At 39.3% G+C, this 25989-nt stretch overlaps 1 protein-coding gene across 8 annotated transcripts in view; it reads right to left on the bottom strand.

Annotated features, from left to right (window-relative positions):
- The window catches only part of EBF1 (EBF transcription factor 1), a 380610-nt gene that overhangs the window by 349187 nt on the left and 5434 nt on the right, over positions 1-25989 (bottom strand). For all 8 annotated transcript variants that reach the window (XM_044777725.2, XM_044777723.2, XM_044777722.2 and 5 more), the window contains exons 5-6: positions 16417-16490; positions 6288-6356 (exon numbers count right to left, since the gene is read on the bottom strand). In XM_044777725.2, the coding sequence (XP_044633660.1) occupies positions 6288-6356; positions 16417-16490 (143 nt within the window). The remainder of the gene's footprint in view (positions 1-6287; positions 6357-16416; positions 16491-25989) is intronic.

The following is a 25989-nucleotide window of genomic DNA, read 5'->3' as shown; positions in this document are numbered from 1 at the left end:
TTTAGGTCAGGTAGGTGCTGGCAGTAGGAAGAAATGTGGGGAATTTATCAATGGAGAGCACACTTGGGACAGTTTGGGGTTTTTTTTCCGTTCTAAGTAACTTCTTTTAGAAAAGTAAAAGCATATTTAATACAGTGATATATTCGCATCACAAACTGTGCAAAGTTGCTAGATGACACACAGGGGACTGTGTACTGCTTTTCTTTATTTTTTCAGAACTGTTACAAAAGCAAAGTTATGATGACATGGGATAAAACCCACACCATGAGCTGACACCCGGGCCAGCTACACATGTACACTGCTGATTCTCTGAAGCTCTGTTAAATACATTTCTTGGAAGTTGCTGCCATTATTTCCTTTACAGGAAAACCACTGTTGTTCATTACACAGTGTCTGCAGGAGTATTATACCATGTAAAAGTACTTTGCATTATGATATATTGTCAGCATATTTGAAATGCATTTTAAATGTATCCTGGTTGTGTATTTGGGAATAGCTGATAGTAAATAGAATATAACTGCTATTAGCTTATTGTATTTGTTATTTTCTTATCATGGTAGCAAACTGCACACAAATGTACAGGGCTCGGCTCCTATTCAGAATGGTATGATCTGCTATGTGATCAAATTGAGAGCGATACTCTCTCACATAAGTCTCATCGCCAATAATCATATGTGAATTCCCACTGAGAAAACAAATGTTTAAATACACTAGGGTTAATAAACCACCGTAAATTCAGGCTCATGTCAATGCTGGCTTTTCACTTTTGGAAAAATGCAAGCCACTCCAACCAACCAAGAGGACAGCAATTATCCTGCTGGAGGCAATTTTAATGGGTGAATTCCTCCTCGTTTTATTTTAACGGAGTGTTCAAGGTTAGGAAATCAGGTGATATAAAGGCTTATCAGAACTCCAAAAAATGCACTGACACCTCTGTTCTTCATGCCCCAGACAGTTTTTTGTGTAACTTACAGAGTGATTATGCTTAGTGATTGGTCCTTCTAAAAACTGGATGAAGACCAAACCATTGAGTCGAAAGGTCAACAAAATGAAGTCATGAAACTCTGATTAAAAGCCTCATTTGCAACTTTAATAAAAGTATATGCTTATGTTCATATTAGGTGAGGACTTTATTTTTACAGAAGATAAGAAAGAAAAAAATTTTAATAAATTTTGGGATTTACGTCTGATGATAAAAGACAGAGGGAAAATCACTTACTGTTGAGAGGCCCAGCTGCCTTCACAATCTTAAGATTGCGAATACAAGAATTAGGAGATACCCCACCCTGCTCAATGGTAAAACAAAAAGAAAACAACCCGCACAACTATATCCTAATTCTAAAGTTGTACTATTGTCTCCCTATTATGCAGATGAACATATATGTTACATAAATACATGGGGATCGATTTAATCAAGAAATTAACTTGGTGATAAGACTAGACTGCACTTTTCTGAAAAGTCCTATCACAGCATTTATATCTCTTCGATGAAGAATGGGTCTTAAATAAAGCTGTTTCTCTCAACAACCCTGACGTGGTTAAGCTTTTCTGTTCATATGATGCACGTCATGTAAAATCAACAGGTAAAACAAGCATTCTAATATTTTCACTCCTGAATATTCTATTCCAGAAAATAATCATAAAACAAACACAACTGGTGTCACTTAAATGAAAGAGACCTAGCTGTGTAAGATCTTTAGAAAATCCTGGAAACAACAAATATAGGCTTTTTTTTCTTTTTAGAAGACCCTTGGGTAAGTGTGGCCTAAAGCACAGTAATCTAAACAGACTAGGTTTGCATGTGACAAAATTCACATTTTTTTTTAATGTTGAATGTCAAGGCTTACATGTCAAACATAGATACGGGAATTTTTATAAATGGAAAAGAAAGACAAATCTATTAAAGCGACAATAAGCAAATGCAAAATCTTTAGATGTATATTAGTCAACATGCTTTAAAAATGGATGCTTTTAATACTGGCTGTGAGGAACTCAAAACTGGCAGGTTATGGAGCCACATTATATCTCAAAAGGACTATGTCTAAACACACACGAGACAGGAGAACTCAATTTGAGGAGGAATTTTACCCTTCATTATTTCTATCTATTAAAAGGAAACAATCCACTTGTTAATCTCTCAGGATCCACAGTAGAAGGACAGGAAGAACTGGGCTCTCATTGTCTCCCTTTACTTAGTGGTCTAACTTCTTCATCAAACACACTCATCCTAAATTGAAAAGCCAAATAAACAAACAAATATTGAGCTGTCCTCTATCCTGCCCTGATGGAAAAAAGCAACACACATCTGGCTGGAAACCTCAGGGCTCTGTGTGAAAGGAATCTTATAGTACAATTTGGAGAAAGCAATGTTTCCGTAAGACCATATGTGTTCATCCACGTCATTGCTCAAAGACAGTTTAGTGAGTCAACGGTAGGAAAATAAAGAGTTTTGTGAAGCAAATCAAGAATGGATGGTAATCCTAACTAACTAGATACAGAATAACAGTCTGCACACTTAATATATTCAGTTCAAGCATTTCTAAAGAAGTTTCCACACAGAAAATGGAAGCTTTTTTATAGCTTCAGAAAAACTGGGTTCCCAATTCAAACTACCCTATGTGACTTTTGTCATTATCATCTTTTCTGATTCTTACAAAGTAAACCTAATTAAGAACCTCCCTCATTAGTCTTCCAGAAAAATTAGCACAGCTTATGCTAATTACTCCTGCAAAATTTAATAAACTCGTTGAAATGGGAATAGTCTAATGAGGTTTTATTTATTGATCTGAGGTAACTCCAAGGAAAAAGGTTAGGACACAAGGATATCCAATGTGATAATAAAACTACATTTTATTCAATTTCTAAACATGAATTTTATTGCAAACCTTTTAAATTCAAATAGGAGTTACTGTGTGAATATGTTAAATCAATCTCCATCTTAATTCAATAACTGCAAGTCATATTTTGCTTTTTACTTTAACAATAATTACCACACATAGCCCTTTACCCCAACGATAATGAAATTTACTGTTATTAGTTCCTGGTCATCAGGTATTAAACATAACACATTTGACTTTTCCCATGTCTACACAGCGCAAATATCTGGATCACTGGGCACAGGCTGGGTTTTATCATTCTTAATCAAGCTGTTTGGCATCAGGGAGTAATATAACCTGGCCGTCAACTCTAGATGCCCACTTCCTCCATTTACAGAAATTCTCCTACCAACTTTTTGGAAGCGCCTTGACAAACTGTCGCAATTGTAAAAAGAATTTGGGTCATATTTTTCTTATTTTGTTGCATGCTATTAGAAAAGAATGAAGTAGAAACCCATTTAACATCACCGCATGCCACTGCTGATTTTGTTAATTCCACTTTTTTGATAGAATATGCCACGCTCATGTCCCCAAATCACTGGTAGCAAATAATACAGCCAAAAATTAGCACAGAAATAGCTTACCCTGCACCATTGCCGTATGACCAGAAAGCCTCTTCTATCTCTCCTATAAATAGTTTTCCTGAATAGCCACTACTAAAAGTCTTTTGACTGATAAAAATAGCAGTGTTCTTCCAAAATCCGAAGGACAAGCAAAGGAAGCTAGAAATTACTGGTGCCCAAAAAGTGACTGCGTGTTAAAACTATGCTAAATCCTAACACAATGGTCGCCTGTACCCTCAGCTCCATAATTGCATATTGTATGCATCTTGTAAAAACAGTTACTATTGCTACTGAATGCAGGCCCCGTAACCCATTTTTACAAAATATGCAGGGATTCACAGGCATAAATCGGAAAGCAAATCAAACCCTAAGCACGTAACGCAGATATTATGCAATCGGTAATACAGAATCAAATTGGAAACTATGAAATTCAAACACGGTTGCCATCGTTTTTTCTTCCTTTGCAGCAATTTTATGGAATTGAAAAATCTTTTCTATTTTGCCCTTCCTTGTGTGAGTTCTTTTCTTGTTGTTTTCCTCTTCTCTCGATGTTAGAAATGGAAGTCTCACATATCAGCATAGACAGGACTGGAGCTTTTAAAACCTCTGGCAGACTGAAGAACAAATAAATTCTGAAAACTCAGATGCAAATAAAAATAGCTAAATGGGGTTTTGCATATCAGCTGGCATCACTGCTTGAAAAGAGTTCATGGGAGACAGTGGCAACGGCCAGCAAATAAACATATGTTGGGACTTGTGCTGATACACTGGGTTTCAGCCGTTTTTAAAAGACGCCTCTCTTAAGAGACCAAGATTGGCTACACACTGTTTTCGACTTTGTCAAACCAAAAAGGAGAAAAATGAAAAGGATAAACGTCGTGAATAATATCTCTAAAGCCATCAACAGTATAAAGTGCATACTTATTTTGCCTAAATTGTTTGAACTACCCCAGCCAAGAAAAGGTTTTAAGTACCCTACTGGGACAGATGCAAGGCGGCAACAATAGAAGCCACACTAATGCAATCCAGGTAACACAATCCTGTTTCAAAAACACGGGCCTGGCTAATTACAGCGCCGCTGAGTCAAGTTTCGTAGGCCATCGCAACCCACAGGAACAGGTCAAAATCAAATGTTATTCAAACCACAGTCATATCAACCTTCTGTATCAGAGTCACAGCTTAAAACCCAACGAGGAACTTAAAAGCTTAACCCATTCACAAGCCAAAAAAAGTGTTTTCACTGCGGGTGGCAAGGTAAGGTTCTTGTCATCATCTAAACCCAAAGGAACTGTGTGGCCAGAACAAAATGCTGATGGCTCCAAAGTTTGGGGGAATATTTGAGCTGGTCCTTTGATTAGAACGCTTTCTTTTTGATAGAAGAGTGAGAAAAACTTGCTTAAAATAACAAACGGAATTTTGAGGAAGTGTATTTAAATGCAACAAACAGCATAAGGTTATATTTATTTTTTACCTTATTCCTTTGCAGATTTATCTTCCAAGGCAGAAAAAGAAATTACCTGAATGGCACGTCTGCTCTAGCAGATAAACACCTTATTCTAATTCTATAGGCAACAGACAACCCCACTACCCGTTAAATGCTCACATGTGTTAACTGTGAATCAAGGATATTAATACTTATTTATCAAGCAAAAGTGTATGGTTTTAGTGACTATTAGATAGTTAATTAAAATATCTGACTGAAACGGAAACTTTATAAAGCTACTTGGCAAGCAAAATTGGGTTTAAGCCTGGAGAATCACATAAGCCAAAAGCAACAATCAATATTTGGACATCAATTATGATGAAGCCAACATTTTTCCAGTTAACTGAAAAATGATAAAGCAAGCCCCCAAAAGGCAAAGAATTAGAAAAACAGATAGGTGGGGGAGGGGGACTGTCAAAAATCAAAACTACCAAACCCAAAAGGGACTCGTGTCCAGCTCCATTGCCTCAGTGAGGGATCAGTCAGTCTTATTTGCAAGACTCTGTTCCGGCTGGTGGAGGATGCTAGCTCTTTTCCTAGCTGACAACTGACAGTATCTATAAACCTTCCAGGCCATTTAACTCTCAATGAGTAATGCTATGTAACAAATGGTTTATCATACATGTTTCCATACAATGAATTTCAATAATTAAAATGTAAAATGAATATCTGGAATGCGACTTTGCATAATATGTGCACACACTGACTCGAAATTGCACCGAACGACTAAAACAGATTTATTGTTCTACAGTGATTTACTTGGTCATGTCAGATTAGTAATATGGATCTGTTTAAAAACACAATAATTAAGACAAGCAGGATAAATTAATCAACTTACAATACAATATGAACTGCAATCAAACCCGGGAAATAAGAGTAGAAAATCTTGGTTCACAGATCTCTTTAAAACTGCTTTTATGCATAAATAAAACCTTAAAATGTAGATGGATTATGTCCAACAGAACTACTGTAGCTAAAAGTGATAATGATTCAAACATTTTTCAAATAAAAGTTAAATATTTATAAGCACCCCACCACATTTCATAAATCACAAACTATTATTATTTTATTTCTGAAGCTTCCTGGCACAGCGTGAGGATTGAGCCATAGAAAGTCAGGAAAGAAAAAAATATTCCTTTAGGAGCATGAATCAGACACAAAACCAGAGCAATCCAAGAAAACAGGCCTCCAAAGAACATTCCATATGGCTTTCCCAGGAATCGCAATAGCTCGGCACAGCTTAAGTCATGACCAACAGGCAAATTTCGGCCACATGCATTCCTAACCCTCGCCCAGGAGCGACACAAGGCAGGTGTTTCATTATAATGAGGAATAAGAACCCAGTGAAAGCAGAGTGGTCCCTACCTGTCAATTATCACTGGATCTGAGGGAGTCTCATTTCGGTTGCCACAGCTTTTCTTGTCACAACAGCGGCTATGGAGCAAAAGCGAAAGGATTTAGTACAACCATTACAATGTAAAATCATCATTTAGGCAGACAGAAGGTTCAAATTGCTGGGTTGCAAATGCTAGAATTACCACAAAGCCATACCTGGCAATCAACGGATCCTTGGGACAGAAAATTCTATTTGGGTCACCTATGGGTTAATGGCCAGGCTTAACCTCTCCCTGCACAAAGGAGGGAGGGAGAGGGACTCTCCCGGGCCACGAGCCACGACTGACAGCCCTGAGATGGGGTCTCCCCATCACTGCCCGCGATATGGGAAGAGTTCACTGTGAAACGCATTATTATTACCTCTACCCAATGAGAATATTCAGGGTTGTGGGTGGCTCAAACGTTCTTCCCTCAAGATCACACTAATTGTGTGGAACGCGTCAATAATGAGGTATGAGTGATTTCTCCCCCTCTAGTCATTTTGCATTAAATGGATTCCTTTTTCTTCTTTCTCTTTCATGGGAGACATTTTCTTCAACCACAGCCTTTCCAAAATCCTAAAGCTATAACTGTTTGTTAAGACAAAGAGGCAAGATACAAGGAAGTGGACAGCCACATGTGTTTTGGCTTTTGTGCCCTGCACTGTGCACTGTTAAACTTTCTGAAAGCATCATAGAAAACTGATCCAAAGCCCAGCACAGCCCGGACAGTGGATGCTCTTTATTACGTCAGAGAAAAACCAGCGGTGGACAAGAAAAGCATCCACTATCAAAATCTGAGCCCAGCTGTGACCTTAAGGCTCTCAGGGTGTTTTTTTAACTGAGAAGCTTCTAATCGGTAAAAATTAGGGTTTTTGAAAATTACCCAGGATCAATGGAAAACTATCCATCTGAGACTTGTTTGCAAATAAGAAATGTGTCCGCTGGCCAGTCTACACCCAGGGGCACACTATAAAAGCACATATTTGATCAGTTAAGGAGGTGAGGAAATTATCCCAGGGTTATACGTTACCATGCACCACAAGTAATATATGCACTTTTCTCCCTCTCTCTTACACAGGCATGCACACACACACACATTTGACTTAGTGAATCAGAGAGCCTAAATTTAGAGAGCTGCTGGAGAGAACCAAACATTGAACTCCATTTTCAGGACCCAGAAATATATTCCTGCATAGGGAGTCTTTCACCAAAGTCGGGAGGTCTCTTTCTTGGCAGTAACTATATCTCTGAGAAGTGAATCGGCTTCCAAATTTGGTGCTAATTCTGTTTGTCTCTCAGATCTCCCGAAAGCAACAGTAAGAATTGTATCTCCTTTGTCAAAGCCCCAGCTAAAATCCACTCCACCCACTGGACAGCCTTTCCCTTTGTGATTCACAGGAAACGATTTCCTCCAGGCCTGAGCTCTACTACACCAGTACTTTGGGGAGAGACAGCCCAAAGTCTCTCAATACACAGGAGATAGATGAAAGAACAAGGGAATGAGAAGTACAAGTAGTTGGAATGCACGCAAAAAATAATTTAAAAAATTAAACTTTATCCTCCCTGAACGCTGATCCCCTCCACCTCCATTTCAAGGGTTTGCCAGAAGAGCATCATGGTTAAGAACACTGGCTCTGGAATCAGACAGAGTTACCTGTGTCACCTTGAGCAAGGTACTCCACATCATACAGTCTTAGTCTCCTTATCTGTAAAATGGAGCAATTGTAGTACTCACCCCCCAAGGGCAGGGACACAGATTCAAGGTGACAAGAGTATAAAGCTGGGTCCATGACTGGCCCTACTAAGCACTCAGTGAAGGGCAGCCTCATTAGCACTCGCTGCTCCTTCCTCCTCCAGCCTCCTCCTCCAAGTCTGAGCACAGCTGCCCTGCGCTGTGCAGACGCAGCAGATCTCCAAAGGCAGCTCCTCGACAGCCCTAGTCCCCTTCACCCAGGGGAGAAACCAATGGATGGGAAGGCCGATTTCCCCTTTCTATTTCCCACTTTTCCCTTTCTTTTTCAGAACAGCAACTGAGCAACGCAAGTCCCCTGTGGCCACACCCTCACCAGCATCCTGCCTGGCCTACGTATCCTCCAGGAACTGTTCCAACTTGCCTGATGAGAATTGTGGACTAGAATCTACATCTTTTTTTTTCTGGGAAAGATTCACCCTGAGCTAACATCTGTTGCCAACCTTTCTCTCTTTTTTTGTCCCCCCCGAAGCCCCAGTACATGGGTGCATATTCTAGTTGTAAGTCCTTCTGGTTCTTCTATGTGGGCCGCCACAGCATGGCTACTGACAGATGAGTGGCATGGCTCCACGCATGGGAACCGAACTCGGGGCAGTGAAGTAGAGCACATCGAACTTTAACCACTAGGCCATCAGGGCTGGCTCCAGAATCTACATCTTAAGCCTATCTGATTCTCTCCCTCCCCACTACCACCACCCTCATCCAAGTCATTTTCATTTCTTGCTGGGACTCCTGCAGTGGCCGCCCACCTGGTTTCGCTGCCTCCACTCTTGACTTCCTGCAACAGCCAGAGTGATCTTTTCAAAACGTCAATGGGACTGTGTCGCTTCACTGCCCAAGACCTTTTAATGGCTTCCCACAGTACTTAGAATAAATCCATGGCATGACACGATGCCAGACCACCTCCCAACCTCCTGTCACTCTCCTCCAACTTGCCGAGCTCCAGCTTCACTGGCCAATTTCAATCTCTGTGAAGTGCCACGCTCAGCCTGACCTCAGGCCTCCCCGCCTGGACTCCTCTTCCTCCAACCCCTCCCCAGTTGGCCAGCCTCTACTCCCCCTTCAGATCCAGTCTCTAGGCTCATTCCTGAGAGAGGCTGGCCCTGACACCTGCCCTTAATCGAAGTTAGGTTTCTCCTGGTTTTTCCATTCAGGGCACTTAACACAATGCAAATTATATTCCTGTACATATATTTGTGAATTTTTGGTTACTATCTTTCTCCTCCCACTCCCCTCCCCAACTAACCCATAGGCTTCGTAAAGGAAGAAACTGTCAGTTTTATTTACCTAAAGAGTAGCGTAAGGCCTGGGATACAATAGAGAAGCTCAAATATTGGCTGGCTGATTGATTGATTGATTGAATGACTTCATGAATGAATGTAATATACTGAGGGGAATACAATCCAAGAAAATAGGAAGGTGATAGATAAAGAAAACCAAGCTGACCCTCTGGGCAGACACTGCTGGTGGAAGGAAGGTTCACCCCCACCCCACCCCACACACCAAACCCCTCCTTCCAGCAAGTGCCACACTAAGCTGGAGATTTGTCCTCTGACTTAAGCATCATCCTCATCCCCTTAAAATAAAAGGGGTTTGAGAGCAGCTAGACAAAATGAAGCTCAGCATAAATGAGAACCTCCTCTCTCTGCTGTGCTCCAAGGGACACAGGGAAAAAGGCAGATATGAAGAACAGAAGTGCAGAAGGAAGGACAGAAAAGGAATAAAGTGACGAAATGAAGGAAAGAGGAGAAAACAGAATAAGGGGCTGGAGGTCACTTAACACTTATAAAGAAAACTTCAGGCAAAGTATGAAAAATAGCCCAACAGGTTTCCTGTCTCTTGGGTCATGTCACTGCATCACATAGGCAGCATTCCCAAAATGGGGCTCCTGGGCTCTGCTCTGCACCTGGGGTGGCGACAAAATAGTGTCTACAGCATGAGCCCATTTAGAGAAAGAAAAAATACATACACACACACATACATAAGCATGTATACATATACATGTATATATGGAATTCCGTGCAGCATTAAAAAGAACCAAGGTGGGTTTTTACACACTATCAGGGAGAGAAGTCTACATTATACTGTAAATTGAGAAGCCAAGTTGCAGAACAGTATGTATAGCATGGTCCTATTCCTGGGAGGAAAAGGAAAGAGTGAAAAAGAGAGAGGGAAGGGAAGAGAGCCTTTGTCCCAAGCATGGTTCACGGCCTCACTTCACTCACACCTCTCTCTGCACAAAGTCATGGCGTGGAAAGGCCTCCCTGCCATCCCAGAGCTCTCCAGCCCCTTGCCCTGCTTCACTCTTCTTCCTACACTCACCACATTATATTTCATATTTATTTGTCCATCTCTCACTAAAATATATGCCCCACGAGGACAGGGTCTTAGACTGTCTTGTTCACCGCTGTATCCCCAGCAACTGGTTCAGAGCCCTGCACACAACAGGCTCTCAGAAAATATTTTCTGAATGAATGAAGAGAAATTTCAAAGCAGTAACCTACAGGGAGTGGAATAAGAAGTGGGGAAGAACGGAGGGTGCATATTTTATTTACATACTTCTGCAAGCATCTGGATGGATTGCATCATTCCTGTCCTATTAAAAACCAGTGGCCAGTGGGGGAAGAAAGGTCTTCCCTTAGAGTGAGCTGACGTCTATCCCCCTGTAGCTCCCTGGTTATAACCCAAGAGGCAAGCAGAGCAAGGACATGTCCTTCTTCCCCATGACAGCCTTTCCTGTCCACAGAAGTGCTCCCCTGCTCTAAGCTGACCTGCCCCCTAGTTCCTTCTACTGAACTGAGAAGAACCAAGAAAGGTGGGCACCAACCTCCACTGTACACTAGATGGGCATTAACCAGGAAAGATAGGCTGAAAGAAGAACAGATTCGTTTATGTTTAAGGCAGAAGAGGGCTCAGATGGAAACAATGCAGCATACAGAAAAACAGACACAAAAGCACACCAAGGGCAAGGTTACCATGTTAATGAAAGAAATCACAGTGATGACCGTGCCCTCATTACTGTGTGACTGATGGATCTTCAGCCATTCAAAAGGGTGGCTTCTAGGCTCCTACTATGTGTGTCAGGCACTGTACCAGGCATCTCTCAGGGAGCTTGGCGTTTCCTAATTTTCTTTGTCACAGAGCAGAATTTCCACTATTTTACATGGTGCCTCAACCTGCCACCCAAGTGGCAGGAGAGCAATGTGGCTTGTCACAGGAGGGAGCAGTCAGCACCTGGTGTCGTATGGACACTGTCGACTCAGAACAGCAGCCCTTTCCCCAACAGCCTCATGGGTCTCCCAGACAATTCTGCACACTCAGGGATACACCTAACACAGGTGGTGTATCTCCAGTGAGCTGTCATGCAGCTCCACAATCAGGGCAAGAAACATCTAGATGTTTCCTAGTCGTGGGACCTATAGATCCTTATCCTAGGGATGTGGAACTTTTTCCTACAAGTAGAGGCTCTCTCAACTGGAGAAAAGCATCATGTCAATCTCTAAGTTTTACAATAAAAAACAAAATTATCTTGCTTATTTATCCAAAGTGGCTAGAGAATGAGATACATAAATTATCTGACTAGTCTGATTAATAGCTATAAGGATAACTTCATTCTTTCCCTCAGTTTACACTGTCAAGTTTTCCTAGTCTCTTTTTAAAAAAAAAAAAAAAAGACTTGTTCCTTCTTTTCTCTTGAGTTAGTTTCTTCAGTGTTCAACTTTCTCCTCGCCAGAGTCTCCATCCCTCCTGGTCACCTTAACCCTATAAAATCTGGCTTCCAGGTCTCAGCTCGTACTTGAATCTCCCCTCTCAAAGTCCACCAGTGACCTGTGGGTGCTGTTCTCAGTCTGCACGGCCATCAGGATCTCCCCAGCCTTATTAAATGAATGACTCCCCATCTTTGAAACAACCTCCTTTTAGTTCTATGCCCCATATGCTCAAGGTTCTTTATCCTAATTCTTGAACACACACTCCCTCCTTGCTAAGTGTGATTATTCCCCAAGAAGGTATCCAAGGACTCTTCTCTTTCTATTCTCCCATCCTTGGCAATCCCTTGTAAGCCCAAGCTTCAACTCTCACCTTTGGGAAAAGACCTCTGAAGCTGGTTACCTTTCACCTTGACTCTCTTCCCAGCTCCAAGCCACAGGTCCACCCATCTGCAGACCTCTCTACAGAGAAATCCTGCCTGGACCAACAAGCGGGGCGAGACACTTCATGCGTCCTCTAAAATCCCTGTCCTGTCTCACCCTCCTCCTCATTCCTAAGGCTACCACCCACCCGCAAGAAGGTCCTCCCTTCTCTGAACAGCCGCAGTCCTTTGCCTCACCTCTCGTCACAGCCAACCCTTCCTACACTGCAGTCTAGTTATTTGCTCTTGGGTCTCACCTCCCAGGCTAACCTATGAGCAATCTTACTGCAGGACCCAATCCTTTTTAGCTCTACATTCCACAGTGCTTTGTACATAGTAGGTACTAAAAGAATGAATGAAAACATTCTTACCCACCACCCCTGGAACGGACAGAGTACATTAATGTTTTAGGAGACACTTCACTTCCTTTCAATCTTCTCTTATCATCTTTCACTCTGAGCAACCACATGCCAGGGACTTAGCTAGACACTGGGATATTGCTGCTACTGCTACTGCTGCTCCTACTGCTTCTATTACTATTAATACTAATACTATAGCCACTACTATTAACCACAACAACAGACATTCAGTACTTACTATGTATCGGGCACCATGATAAGCATTTATGGGGATGACAGCATTTAATCTTAACAACCACCCTACGAGATAAGTAACATTGGCCCCCCAGTTCACACATGGGACAACTGAAGCACAGACGAGAACCAAGTAACTCCCCTGCCTTCAAGGAGCTCTTAGTCCAGCAAAGGAAGGCGGCCCTGGACACACAGTCACCATGTGCTGAGTGCTATGAAGGAAAAGCACAGGCTATAACAGGATGCGTAACAACAGGTCGTAGCTCAGGACAAGGGCCAAGATACTTTCCTGAAGAAACCACGCTTAAGTGGGAATCTGAAGGACAAAACCAGAATAAGGCAGCAAAAGAGGAAGAACATGCCATCTCAAGGGACCGGCTAACTATCGCATGGCTGCACAAGAAGCCAGGCACTGATAACGGAAAGCGTGCTCTCCTAAACAGAACACCCACCCCTGCAACTGTCCTGCGCACCAGAGAGGGAGAAAATCAGCTCCAGGCGGCCTGGGCGGTTGGGAACCCGGTTCGCCTACCAAGCATAGTTCCTATTTTCTATTCATATTTAAAGATTTTATTTTTTTCCTTTTTCTCCCCAAAGCCCCCCAGTACATAGTTGTATATTCTTAGTTGTGGGTCCTTCTAGTTGTGGCATGTCGGATGCTGCCTCAACGCGACTCCATGAGCGGTGCCATGTCCGCGCCCAGGATTCGAAACGACGAAACACTGGGCTGCCTGCAGCAGAGCGCGCGAACTTAACCACTCGGCCATGGGGCTGGCCCTGTCTATTCATATTTAAACACAGGATGTCGAGATACACTTATAACCAAATCCCTTATGGAATCCAGCTTTTAAAAAAATCCTTCATGGGGCCATATTATTTTAAGAACTTAACCACCAGGCGTTAGCAAAATGTAATGATAGATTTCAATTTACCAAAAGTGCAGAAACTCTCCTAGAATTCCACAGAAAGAGCTCTATGCCATCAAGTCAAAGGGGTTTTGTCTCAAAGAGTGGCAATAATTATAATCCAATGGCAGCACATCCTCTACCCAGCTCATGCAGTGGGGTTACCCTCTCAACAGAACAAAATAGATTTCTTAAATTTGCAACCACCTGAGACACAACTCTCTGGTGTTCTTTTTTCCTTTGCCTTTGCCTGCAACAAAACAGAATCATCGCAAGCCCTTTGCTGTCGATCTAAATTCTCTGTGTCTCCTTTACAATCGCCCCAACATACTATAAATATACAGCTTTTGTGACATAAACGCAAAGTTTTATTGTGCCGTTAGCCTTGATAGAAAGCACTGCAGAAAGTTGTTTAGAAATTAAATATCTAAAACAAGCTATTTTAAAATCCAGGGCCCTCACTATTTCATGTCTGCAATGAAGAAATTTCATCTTGGGGAGAGCAAGCTGTCTTTCACACCATATGGCTAATGGTGGTGCATAGCAATTAGCCAGGCTGATTAATGGTGAACAGACTCTAATTTTATGCTTATAATTGAGCCTGCATTTGCACCCCTGGTGCAAATTCAGCACATCCCAACTTCCACTTACAAGAGGCAAGAAATCAAGAGAAATAGAATGGTGTGGAAAGTGAGAATTTTTTTTCCTAAAGCCCCCTAAAGAGCATCAGATTTGCAATTTAAAAGACTGTTAGCCACACAATAGATGACAGGTTTGTGTAATAGGGTCCTGGTGGCCTGGTAAACAAACAGTACCCCTTACACATCTATAGGCAGCCAGGAAAAACGTAATCTGTAACATTAACAGGATGACATTTTGAATATGGCTTTTCCCTCTTAGCCACACAGTACAAACATCATCATTTGCCTTCAGTGGCTTGAGAATTTTATTTTTGCTATTTTTATGTTTCTGAAAAATAGAAAGAACATCAGCAGTAAAGCACACCAACCAGCATAATAAAGTACTTTGGACCCATGAATTTTAAGAACAAGAAAAATATAAACTGCATTAATAGAGGGTAGGCTTGTGTGTGAAAGGCATAATATATCTTTAAGTATTTCAAGAACAGAATTATTTCTAGCATCGTCCAAACATGTACAGATATGAGATGCAAATCTATGATATATAGATATTAGTTGGCCTGCTGGTTGAGATCCATCTTCCAATTTTGCTAGAATCACATGTAATAGAATACGGAAAATTCATTCTAATGCATGCTAATTGTGAGAAGCTAAAGTAGAGATATGGTGGGGAAAATAGTTATAATACAAAGGAGGTCATTTTTAACCCTTTTCAAAATGATTTTACTCATTTAATTCTGAAAAGTGCAATTCAGCTTTAATTGCACAATTGTTGTATACAGTACAACACTATTTTTGCCTAATAATATCTTCTAAGAAATCCATGACCATATTTTTGCTACTGCTTTAAAGTTAGAGAAAAGCAACCTGTTCTGGGAATAATTAACAAGTTTCACAAGTCACTGAAGTGAAAACTTGTGAAACTCCTGTATATGTTAGAATAACGTATTAGGAGTAGGTTTTTTAAAAAGGAAAAAAGGCAATCTTTATACACATACATAATTATAGAAATAGAAGAAGTTAATATTTGGGATTTCACTAAGGAAACATTTTATTTCCACCTGTAGAATTTTAAGATTGTTTTCCCTACAAGTCCACGAGCAGCAAAAAAAAAGCCCACCCATGCTGAAGCGGCAGCTTATGCCCTAAATGGATTGGTCAGCAATAGTCAGGAGCCAAGCATGCTCTGTGCCAGGGAGAGGCTGCACGGCTAACAAAGCAATTAGTAGCCTTTCTCTGATGCATAGTGGCATCTTCATGCTTTATCCAATTACTCAGAATATATCAGGAAGAAAGTACCAGTGCTATTTTATGAAGAATAAGAATCCTAAGCCACAAGCTAAAAAGCTGTTCTCTGGGCTACTCTCTCAAATGTGGAGCACTGGCTGAGGCCATGGAAGTGAATTTCGTCTGTCTGCCTGTTTTCAAATGTGGCTGCACTCTGATCACAGACAAAAATAAAGACATTGGTTTGGGGGTGACATGAGTTTTTATACCTTTCAGGGATTCATCTCTGCTATCCTTCAAAAGCTCACTACAGTTGAGAAATATGAGCTACACTGTCATAGTTATATACGGGGTAACTAAGGTTAAGAGATCAGACACAAGGGGAGAAAAAAACCCCACATTCAACTCAAGGCAGAATGATGCCTATGTGCGAATGGTCCTATTTTTAAGTGGGAAAATTAAAAAGGGGAACTATAACTTTCAAGTCTTATCCAAACAGAGGCTTCTGCTGACATCAATAGAACTTTTACTCATTTTACTAGCAAGGCAGTTGAGCGCATATATTAACACTAAAAGTGTTATACTGTATTTTATTCGATTGAACGGAAGAAGGGGAGGGCACTGCTTTGTGCCCATTAACAGTGTGATATCAAAATGGAAATGTATATCTTTCAGGATGAAACCTAATAAATAATTGAGAACCACTGTGATGCCTGGCGCTTTACTACCAAATACGTCTAACAGTTCTTTTTAGATTGTCTAAAACAAGCAAGATAAATGTAGACCCCAAGATAGACCTGAGTTCACCTAGATTTGAGATACAAACTCATCTTCTCTTTGCTAATTAAAGGGCGAAAACAAGGTATTTCTTACCTGCACATGATCTCGTGTGTGAGCAAGACTCGGCACATTTCTGGGTTCTTGTCTTGGCCTTCATACACTATGGCCTGTAAACAAAGGCACAATTTGAGCTAAGAATGGAACCAAGGAGCAGAAAGCAAACTATCACAATTGAGTTCTTGACCACTTCACCACCACTGTGGGCCAATTAGCTTTCAGGAGCTGAAGGCCTCACTGGGCTGATTGTTTCAAGATACCTTGTTAAAGATCAACCCAAATCGAGTGGAAGAGGATATGTTCCTCTCTGTCCCATCCACCACCTCATTATGACGCATGTCTTTGGACCAGTGTGTGAGATGGGCTTCTGTCGCCAAGACAACCACAATTCTCCTTTCAATTCAGAATAAAAATAAATCAAACCAACGAGAAGGAAAAACCCAGTATTTCCTATTGATTTAAAATATAAAAAAGCATATGGATTTGATTTTTTAAATGCTATGTATTTGCTGCCTCATTTCCCTTCTTCCAGTCCCAACATTTAGTGTTCTAGAGCTGCAGAGAAGAAAACAAGTTGGGACACGGTTAATGAGTGCATTCACTAGCTGTGTCTTCTTTGAGATGATTCATCAATCAGGGAAAAATCATTCTTCCCGCCAACAGGCTGAAAACACGTGCTCTCCGGGGTGTACACCCACCCAAACAGTAATACACTCCGGCATATGCTGTGCGTGTGGGCTTAAGCCATAGAGTTATCTCTCTAAACTAAAGAATTACATCTGACTCTCAAAATCTGGAGTCCCACACCACCTCACCAGCCAAGATGTTTTTGTCTGTTTTCAGTAATGCGCATACAAACTTTTTGCTTCAGATCACCAGGAAGTTTCCCCGGGACTTCAGCTTCCTGGAAGACCTACGTGCTAATACTTCAGCCAAGGAAAAACTCACACGATTGGTAGGGCAGTGTTCTGCAACAGGATACATTTTAACTAACTTAACACTGTATCACTGCATAATACTAATATAACACAGCTTCAAATCATTAATAAAGTTACTTTCACACTTTCAGATAACCCTCAATTTCTTGGTGACAAAACTACTTTTATTAACCAGAAACTATCCTTACTTAGAACATACAGATGCCGCAGTAAGTAACTTGTAGCTGGCTCTAATGTGCTTTCTTTATGAACCTGGGACTTTCAGAACCTATAAATGATGAGACAGCTTAAGATACAGTGTGTGCACACCCCGAGAGCAGGCCCTCGTTATAATATCTAACTTCATTACAGAAAAAAATTGCAACAAATTTAAAAATGATTAAGAGAATTTGCATAAGAAGAAAACATTTCCCTACCATTGTCCCGTCAAAACTACTTTTTATGGTTAGCCTATCATACCCTTGTATTTTTAATATTTTACTTTGACATAATTTTAGACTTACAGAAAAGTTGCAAGAATATATAAAAAATTCCAAGGTGCTCTTTATCTGGATTCCTCAAATGTTTACATTTTACTAAATTTGCTTTATTCTTTCCTATTTTTTTCCTGAACCATTTATTAGCAAATTGCAAACATGCACTAAATACTTCAGCATGTATTTCCTTAAAACATGGAATTCTCTTACATAACCACAGTATAATTATCTGAATCAAAAAATTAACACTGATACAATATAATAATCTAATCTACGGCGCTTATTAAGATTCACAATTACCCAATAATGTTCTTTACAGCAAAAAAAAAATCCAGTATCAATCATTGTATTCAGTTGTCATGTCTCCTTTAATACAGAACATTCCTGAGTCTTTGTATTTCATGACACTGACGTTGTTGAAGAACGCAGGCCAGTTATTTTGTAGCTCAATCTGGGTTTGTCTGAGGTTTCCTCAGAGTTAGACTAAAGTTACACAATTCAGGGCGGCAATACCACAGATATGATGCTGAGTTCTTCTCAGTGTGTCAAACAACACTGTTAACTAGTTCTACTAGTAACGGTAAACCTTGACCATTAGGTTAAGGTGCTGCCACTGACCAGAGACCATCCACCAGATTTCCCCACTATAACATTACTACTTGACCTGATGTAATTCATAACTATCTTCTTGGGAGATAATCTAGATTATATTAATACCATATTATGCCTCAAATTTCAACCACTAGTTTTAGCATGCATTGAGGATTCTTTCCTGTATTCTTAAAAGACCTTTTCAAATACCCAAGAAGTTGCTTTACTCAAGGAAATGCATTAAATAAATCAAAAATGTTTTGAAAACCAAAAATTGTATCTGCCTGCTTTATTTACTGCAATCACTGCTGAAAAATCAAGGAAACACTATAAATAACTGATTAGATCTCATACGTGGTGCTAAAAAATTCTAATCATGCATTTCTGTGAAATCGTATTATCACTACATGTTTTGTATGTTTTCTTAATGGTCCTGATAACCTCTGTTTCAACTTCAGGTTTTCGTCATGCTAAACCAATACAAGTAACTTGGTAAATAAATTCACAGGTATTGAAGGGGTTTTCCCTCCTTCAAAAAAAAAAAACAGCTTGGTTTTTTTGGGAGGAGGGAGTATCAGTTACATCAGACCTTCTCATTTTAATCCTTTCTAGATGATTCCAGTATTATTTTTACTGAGGTTGCTGGTTCCATTGAAATCAGTGGCCCATGATGATATTCAAGGAAAGATACGTTGCAACACAAAAATACACACGACTCTCCCAAAGAGTAGATATGACCCATGGACTCCTAGGTCTCCCATGTTTTTTTAATCTTTGGTTACTGAACATCATTTCTTGAAGGCCAAGGACCTCTGTTATACATCTCTTTACCAAATGCCAAACTGCTACTTGTCCTGTGGCAACAAAGTCACAATGGAGAATCTTTCTCTAAATCAAGCATAGAAAAATGAAAGCATCACTTTGGATTTGCACAGAAATAGGTAGGAATTCTGAGGAGGGATGGACGGAAGCCTGAAGTTTCTGCTGTCCCTTTTCGTGGGGCCTCAACAGAACAACATTTTTCAGCACATAAATACAGAGAAAAAAGTGCTTGCTGCTTCTGTGACTTCTGAAATAAAAGCAAGCGAAACAGAGAATCTTGTCACTCGTGTATGCAGTAGAACTAAAAGCCTGTGAAAGAGTAAACTAGAACCCCAGTGTAACAGGGTCAGCTGTAGCGTGGAACTCAATCAAAGAAGACCTACCTGTGACCTCGCCTAAGCAGATTTTGTTACTAAAAACGCTCACTAAACAAACACACACACAATATCATATAAAAGGTATGGGTGAAGAAATCAACATTCTGATGAGATCCAATATAGAAAATAGGATAAATTTACTTTGATGAATGTCTCTAACACAGAGTATCAACAATAAGACAGACTTTTTAAAATGCCGCCAAGTTCTCCTTCTGGCTTAGACGTACAATTGATAGCCATACATCAACTCTCCACCATCTACATTTGGTACCCACATCAAGCCAGACGGGTTCACAGTTCCGCAAACTCAGACTTTAAGCCTAAAAGGAAAGGGATCTTCTAAGGCCAACTTAGAGGAAGTTTCTGCTTTTCTTTCTAATTTAAATATGTGCCTCTGTGGAGTGTGAGTAAAGCTCATTGAGGCTGGATCAGCTGGAAGATCACAGAAGCATATAAACAGCATTGACTATTTTAAGTGAAACCATTTTAATAGACAGCTGGTTTAGGGCCCAGACAATGGAACACCAAGAAGAAGGCTTATTTTCATCCTCCATAGTAAATCATGCGTCTGCTCCCTGTGAAGAAGGTAGTATGCTATGAGAGCGACAAAGACAACAGTGGTTTAAATAAATCAACGTGTTTATCAGGAGTAAGGATGGGAGGCCTGTTACAGAGACAAGCAGGAAGGGGAAAGGAAGCATAGAGAATATATTTTTTAAATAAATGAATTGATGGTGAACCAAGTTGAGGTTTTAACCTAAGAAACAAAAAATATAATAGCAAGTAGAAAACGATGTTTACATTAATCCTGCCAATGGCAAATAAACCCCTTAAAGTGGCAAGAACGCTTGTACAGGAAGAAAAAAAACAGAATGAACAGCACTAACTTCATCTCAACTTTAAAAACCTGGTGAAACTGACAGACAAGTTGTCAAAACTTGACATATTTGCAGCAGATTTATTTTTCTGATATGCCAGCTCCCCTTTTTTTAATGTCCTCTTCTAACAAGCAAAAAGAAAAATCTCATAATTATTTTTAATACTCTATTAACTTTCAAATGGAGGGTTTTTTTCAGAATAATTTTTTATAATTAACCAAAAAGAAGAAAAAAAAGGAACTGTTAAACTTTCACATCCTTTCACAACAGTGCCAGAGGTTTACAGTGAGAGGATAGAACGCCACCAATTTCAAATGCCCAATTATAAATTAACCTATAACATCTTTGAAAAGAAACAGATCAATCAATAGAGAAAATCTGTTTCTGTTGCCACTGTTTTAAAAGGCGTCTTGTGAAGCGTGGTTCATCCCTGCTTTTCTAAAACATCGCTCTGTCTGAAAAGTTAATTGAAACTTACTATGGAGAAAGACCACACAGCAAAACAAAAAATACACAGTGCACACACACCAGGATCACACTTCAATAGGATGCCAAAGGAAATACAGAGAATTGAGCACGGTTTTTCTTTGTTTACTTTTCTAGTAGTTTTAACTCTTTGTGCTCCATGCCAAAACAAAAAGGGCGAGAATACTTTTAACTTTAGTTCATCAAAATCCGGAAGGGTTTTAGGAACAAAATATTTTCAGTAAGAGTCTTTCTTGGTTTACAACCAAACAACAGGAGACTTGTCATCATTAGTTTAGAGAGAAGGAAGGAAGAGAGGGAAGGAGGGAGGGAGGGAGGGAGGGAGGAAGGAAGGAAGGAAGGGAGGAAGGAAGGAAGGAAGGAAAAAGAAAGAAAAGTGGGTTATCTATAACTAACAAAAACTCTTAATTTTCCTTTTACATCGAAACAGTAACCTTGAAAATATGTCACTCCTTTTTCCACATACAAAATAAAAGGCCAAACCTAATTTGTCGCTTTAAAGAATAAGTTCATGAACGTACAAAGTACCTCCTTCAACCACAAGTGAAATATCTTCTAAATACACACTGTCAAGGAGCATTTGGTAGCAAATTACCAAGAACTGAAACTAATTTTAAAAAATAATATGAATGCCTACATCAGCAATGCACTGTAATAGTAATCATTACATTTGACTACCAAGTTACACTGCTTGTCACTAAAAAAAAAAAATAGTGCTAGTTAATGTGGTCCTAGAAATTTCCAGCAGGTAAAGGAGACCTAGTTAAAAATTAACCTTTGCCAAGAAAACACTACAAATCTGACATTTCATAAACAATTCTGTCAAAACAGCAATCCAACATTAATAATGGAATAAAATTAAAAAAATTATTTTGCTTCAATTAGCAGCTTGGCTACTGGTGAACACATTACAAAGATGTAATTTCAGCTCCGCAGCTAAGCAGGCCCGTTTTCAGAAGCGAATGAGGAAAGTTGCAAAGGAATGATATCATATTCAGTGTGCTGTTCAGTTACATCACAGCCTTGAATGAAAAGAGAATGTGTACCAAAAGCAGTTAGCTTTAGAATGCATCTTTTATGTCTCAAAGAAATAAAATCCCTTATATTATTCAAGTGCCAAGATAAAAACTGAATCATTCTAATAATCCCATATTATATTTCTTTTTCTAGCAGTAATAAAAGATATTTCACTCATATAATAACTACATTTACCTCTGTATTAGGAGACACAACTGGCTTTGTCAATCCAACGAGACAATAATAATAATAATAATAAAATAATAAAAGCAGCTAATTTATTAAGCGCTTAATATGTGCCAGTCACTATCCTAAGCACTTTACACATATGAATTCATTTAATTCTCACAACAGACCTTTGAGGTAGACGCTACCATTATTCCCATTAGTTTGATTCCAAATGCTTACATATTTTAATTACTCACTAAGACCAAATCAATCATGCTCAACAACTAGATAAACAATTCCTCAAACATCCAAACACTCCTTGATACCTCCCAGCAATATAAGTAAAAGACGTAAGAACAGACTCTCGGTGTAGTCAGACAAGTTCGATAAATGCATCGCCACTAATATGTTCATTTTTAATGCTGTTCAAACATTCACATGGAAACAGCTCTAGCGTAAATATCCCCGAACAAATGGCTGTATATTATCCAGGAGGGAGCAGTTGGACCGCCAGACTGGGGAAGTACTAGGCCATCTGGCTCCGGCAATCTCTCCAAAACCATCAGCTTTGTTTTCACCCCCAGACTCCAAACAACACATTTTCCACTGTGAGGAGTTTACATTTTCCCAAACACGGGTCCTGATCATGCATAAAAATTCCAAACTTCTCCATTCCTCTATGTGCAAGGAAATTCAAATCACCTGCATTTTGGACATGTTACCAAAGGAGAGTGAAAGCTGCTGAAACATGGCTCCTGACTATAAACTTGCCCTGTCCTTTTTTGTTTGTTTCTGTCCCCAAATATATGAAAGAACTCTCTTCTGGCCTAGTGAACTCCTTTGGAACTTATTGACATACTAAAAATGTGTTTATCTACCAATGAAGGACCAAGAACTGAAAGGCTTGCTAATCAAATCTCCATAGCTGTGGCAGGATATAATGAAGCAATCAATAGGAAAAAATGCACTGCATCAATAGCTTAAAGAACCGGGAACATCAAAACAAATGCATAAAGAAGATTCGCTGGGAAGAGAAACGTGACAGCATTTCTGACTATTGTACCTTGGACCTCCCACTGTGCTGGGAGCCTTTTAGAGACCCCTCACCACATCACCTACCTTCAAATCATACAGACGACGATTCTGTGGCTATCATTTTCCCCTTTCCAGAAAAAGCTCCTGTTTGGGGGCAGGGAGTGTTTCATTTTTGATAAGTGTATGGAATTTGGTGCTCTTTCTTTGAATTATAAAAATGTCACTTTTTTAAAAGCAAGATGGTAGGAGAGAGGATAAGTTAAAGGTTTTCTTTTTAACTATTTAAAGATAAACAACTCACTGAAGCAATCAAAGAACATAATCGTATTCCAAATATTACATGAAAACCAGAAAAGGCACATTAGACCTCAGACATCCCCCATCGGGTTCATTTGAGCTTCTGCAGTGGATACTGTTTCTGGATGCAACAGCCATAAACTTCTGGATCCTACAGGCCTTTCTGCATGCTCACTAATGGAATACCAAAAACAGCAATGACACAAAAACAACCTATTTTTAGTCCAGCTAAACTTGGTTTTGAACAACCCTTCCCAAAAGCAAGCCTCTTATTTCCTAGTTGGTGGACGAATTTTTTAAATCTCATTATATCCTTTGTGTGTTATAAGAGAGACATAGGGGTAAGGGGGCTCAGATCCCTACACATTCACTTTTAATGAAGCCTCATCTTTCCTGGTAGAGTCCAAAATTAAGAGTCATTACCCAAAATAGTGTAATGAGACGCTCTGAAAAGGTGTGAAATACTATGTCATACTAATACATCTTGGTTGGTTGAATACATTTCTGTTTGATCTCAATGCTGCTAACTCCACCCAAGATGAAGAAGATTTCATGAAAATACAGAGCACGCAGCTGGTTTTGGACTTTGCTTGCCAAAGATCCCCTTTGAGTTTTAACCCCAATTTGTGAGTCAAAGATATGACATCACACACATAAAGCTGCATATTTCATATGAAAAATGTAACGATAAACCAGTAGCTAAGAGAAGACCCTTGAACTGTGGCTAGGTATTCCCTCTGAAATTTACGATGTTATTAGAACTCATCACATCACTGAAATTACTCCATTCTGCACTTTAAATATCAAAATCCTCAGTCTATCTGGAAGAATCACACAGGAGGAAAAAAAATGTAACCATTTAATCAGTCAGTCTATGTCGTCTTACTTCTGATTGAAGGGGTCACTGCATATTTAACTAAAATCAAAAATTTAAGGAATTTTAAACCAGACTTGGTATTTAATTATCATAAAATAATTTCAAGCTAGATGAGCATCCACTGTTTTAGTCATTAAGGCTAAAATGTAATAATTATGTCACAGCTAAGGAAAGTTATGCTTCTTCACACTGATCTTCTTGAAGACTATTGTATTAACTGTGTACGCAAGAAGCCAACCTACTTCCCAGACTCTTCCAGCACATAATCAACAAACAAGCAACCGGATAATGGGCAGGGATTGCCTTTCAAAGTGAAAGCAACACAGAAGACCTTAGACAATTATTATGAAAGCAAACAGGTATGCCTCAAAAAATCTCTTTTTCTTGATATTTTTTAGACTAAATTCAGACAATTATTTACACCTTTTTTGAGGTCACTCCCCACCAAAATATATAATTGCATATGTTTATAATTGTTATTTTCAGTGAAACGGTATATTATGGCAACTGACTTTCTAATACCTGCTATTATTAAAAATAAACTATATCCTGTTCTAGTTTCCCGCCCCCCAGCTGATAGAATTTATGATACGCAGCGGTCAAAGAATGCCTTAAGCTATAGTTTTCCTTAAGCTCCATGACCTTGTTAGTAAAATGATATTTGATATATTGCTTTATAAAAATCAAGATTATTCTCCCACCATACGAGTGTGTGTAAAGTCAGTTCATGTCACAATGGGAAAATCAATTCTTGGTGACGCTTTTTGTTTAAGGGGTCTAAAAAGAAGTTTTGAGAGAAATTAATCACTTCAAACGTCCTAATTTTGTGCTCCTTATAATTGTTCGTTTCATGGTGCTAAGTGGCCAATGGTGTCCAAGCAGACAGGCCTTATACACTGGTTTGTGGGCACTTTTTCTCTTTTAAAGAATAAATTCTAATAAATACATATGTAATATATTTTAGAGCTCATACTTTGCCCTTCCCCCTCCCATCTTTTCCTTTCCTCTGATGAGAATGAAGGAAAGGATATCCAGGGTATCAAAGATAATTTTTTAAAACAAAACTCCACTTACGACATTTTTGTTTGAAGACGGTAAAAAAAAAAAAAAGTGTTATTGAAATCAGGCTTTTGTGTTTCTGATTGGTAGAAAAAAAATTTAACAAAATACAACGCGTCCAAATGAAAGGGAATTATCCTATGTAATAATCAAAACCAGTAAAGAAAATAAGACCAAGACTAAAAGTATAAATGTGGATTTACTCTGAACAATTGATTAAGATATAAATAGATCTTCAAGAAGTCAAATATTTTAGGCAAATAACTAGAAATAGATTTCAATAGACATTTATTTATTCTTTTAAAAAATGCATTTCACGCCCTCATGTTTTCTCCCTGGTTTGAAATGGAATATGAGAGTAATAATAAAAATTAGCTGTTATTAAACTGATTCTCACTGAGTAGATTTTAGAACTCCCAACAGCTTATTAACGTGCATTTTGTACCACATATTTAAGCCATGGCTTATTTAAAAACAATTTTAAATATGTATGTATACCCTAATTTGAAGTCTTCCAAGCCAGTATCTATGAAAGATCAGCTCCCTTATTTTAAAGAGAATATTTTTAAATCACAATCAAGCAACTAA

This window comes from Equus asinus, chromosome 9, assembly GCF_041296235.1.
Source record: "Equus asinus isolate D_3611 breed Donkey chromosome 9, EquAss-T2T_v2, whole genome shotgun sequence".
Classification (NCBI taxonomy): domain Eukaryota; kingdom Metazoa; phylum Chordata; class Mammalia; order Perissodactyla; family Equidae; genus Equus; species Equus asinus.
Note: the sequence above shows the minus strand (reverse complement) of the source record. Positions and strands in the feature narration are given on the sequence as shown.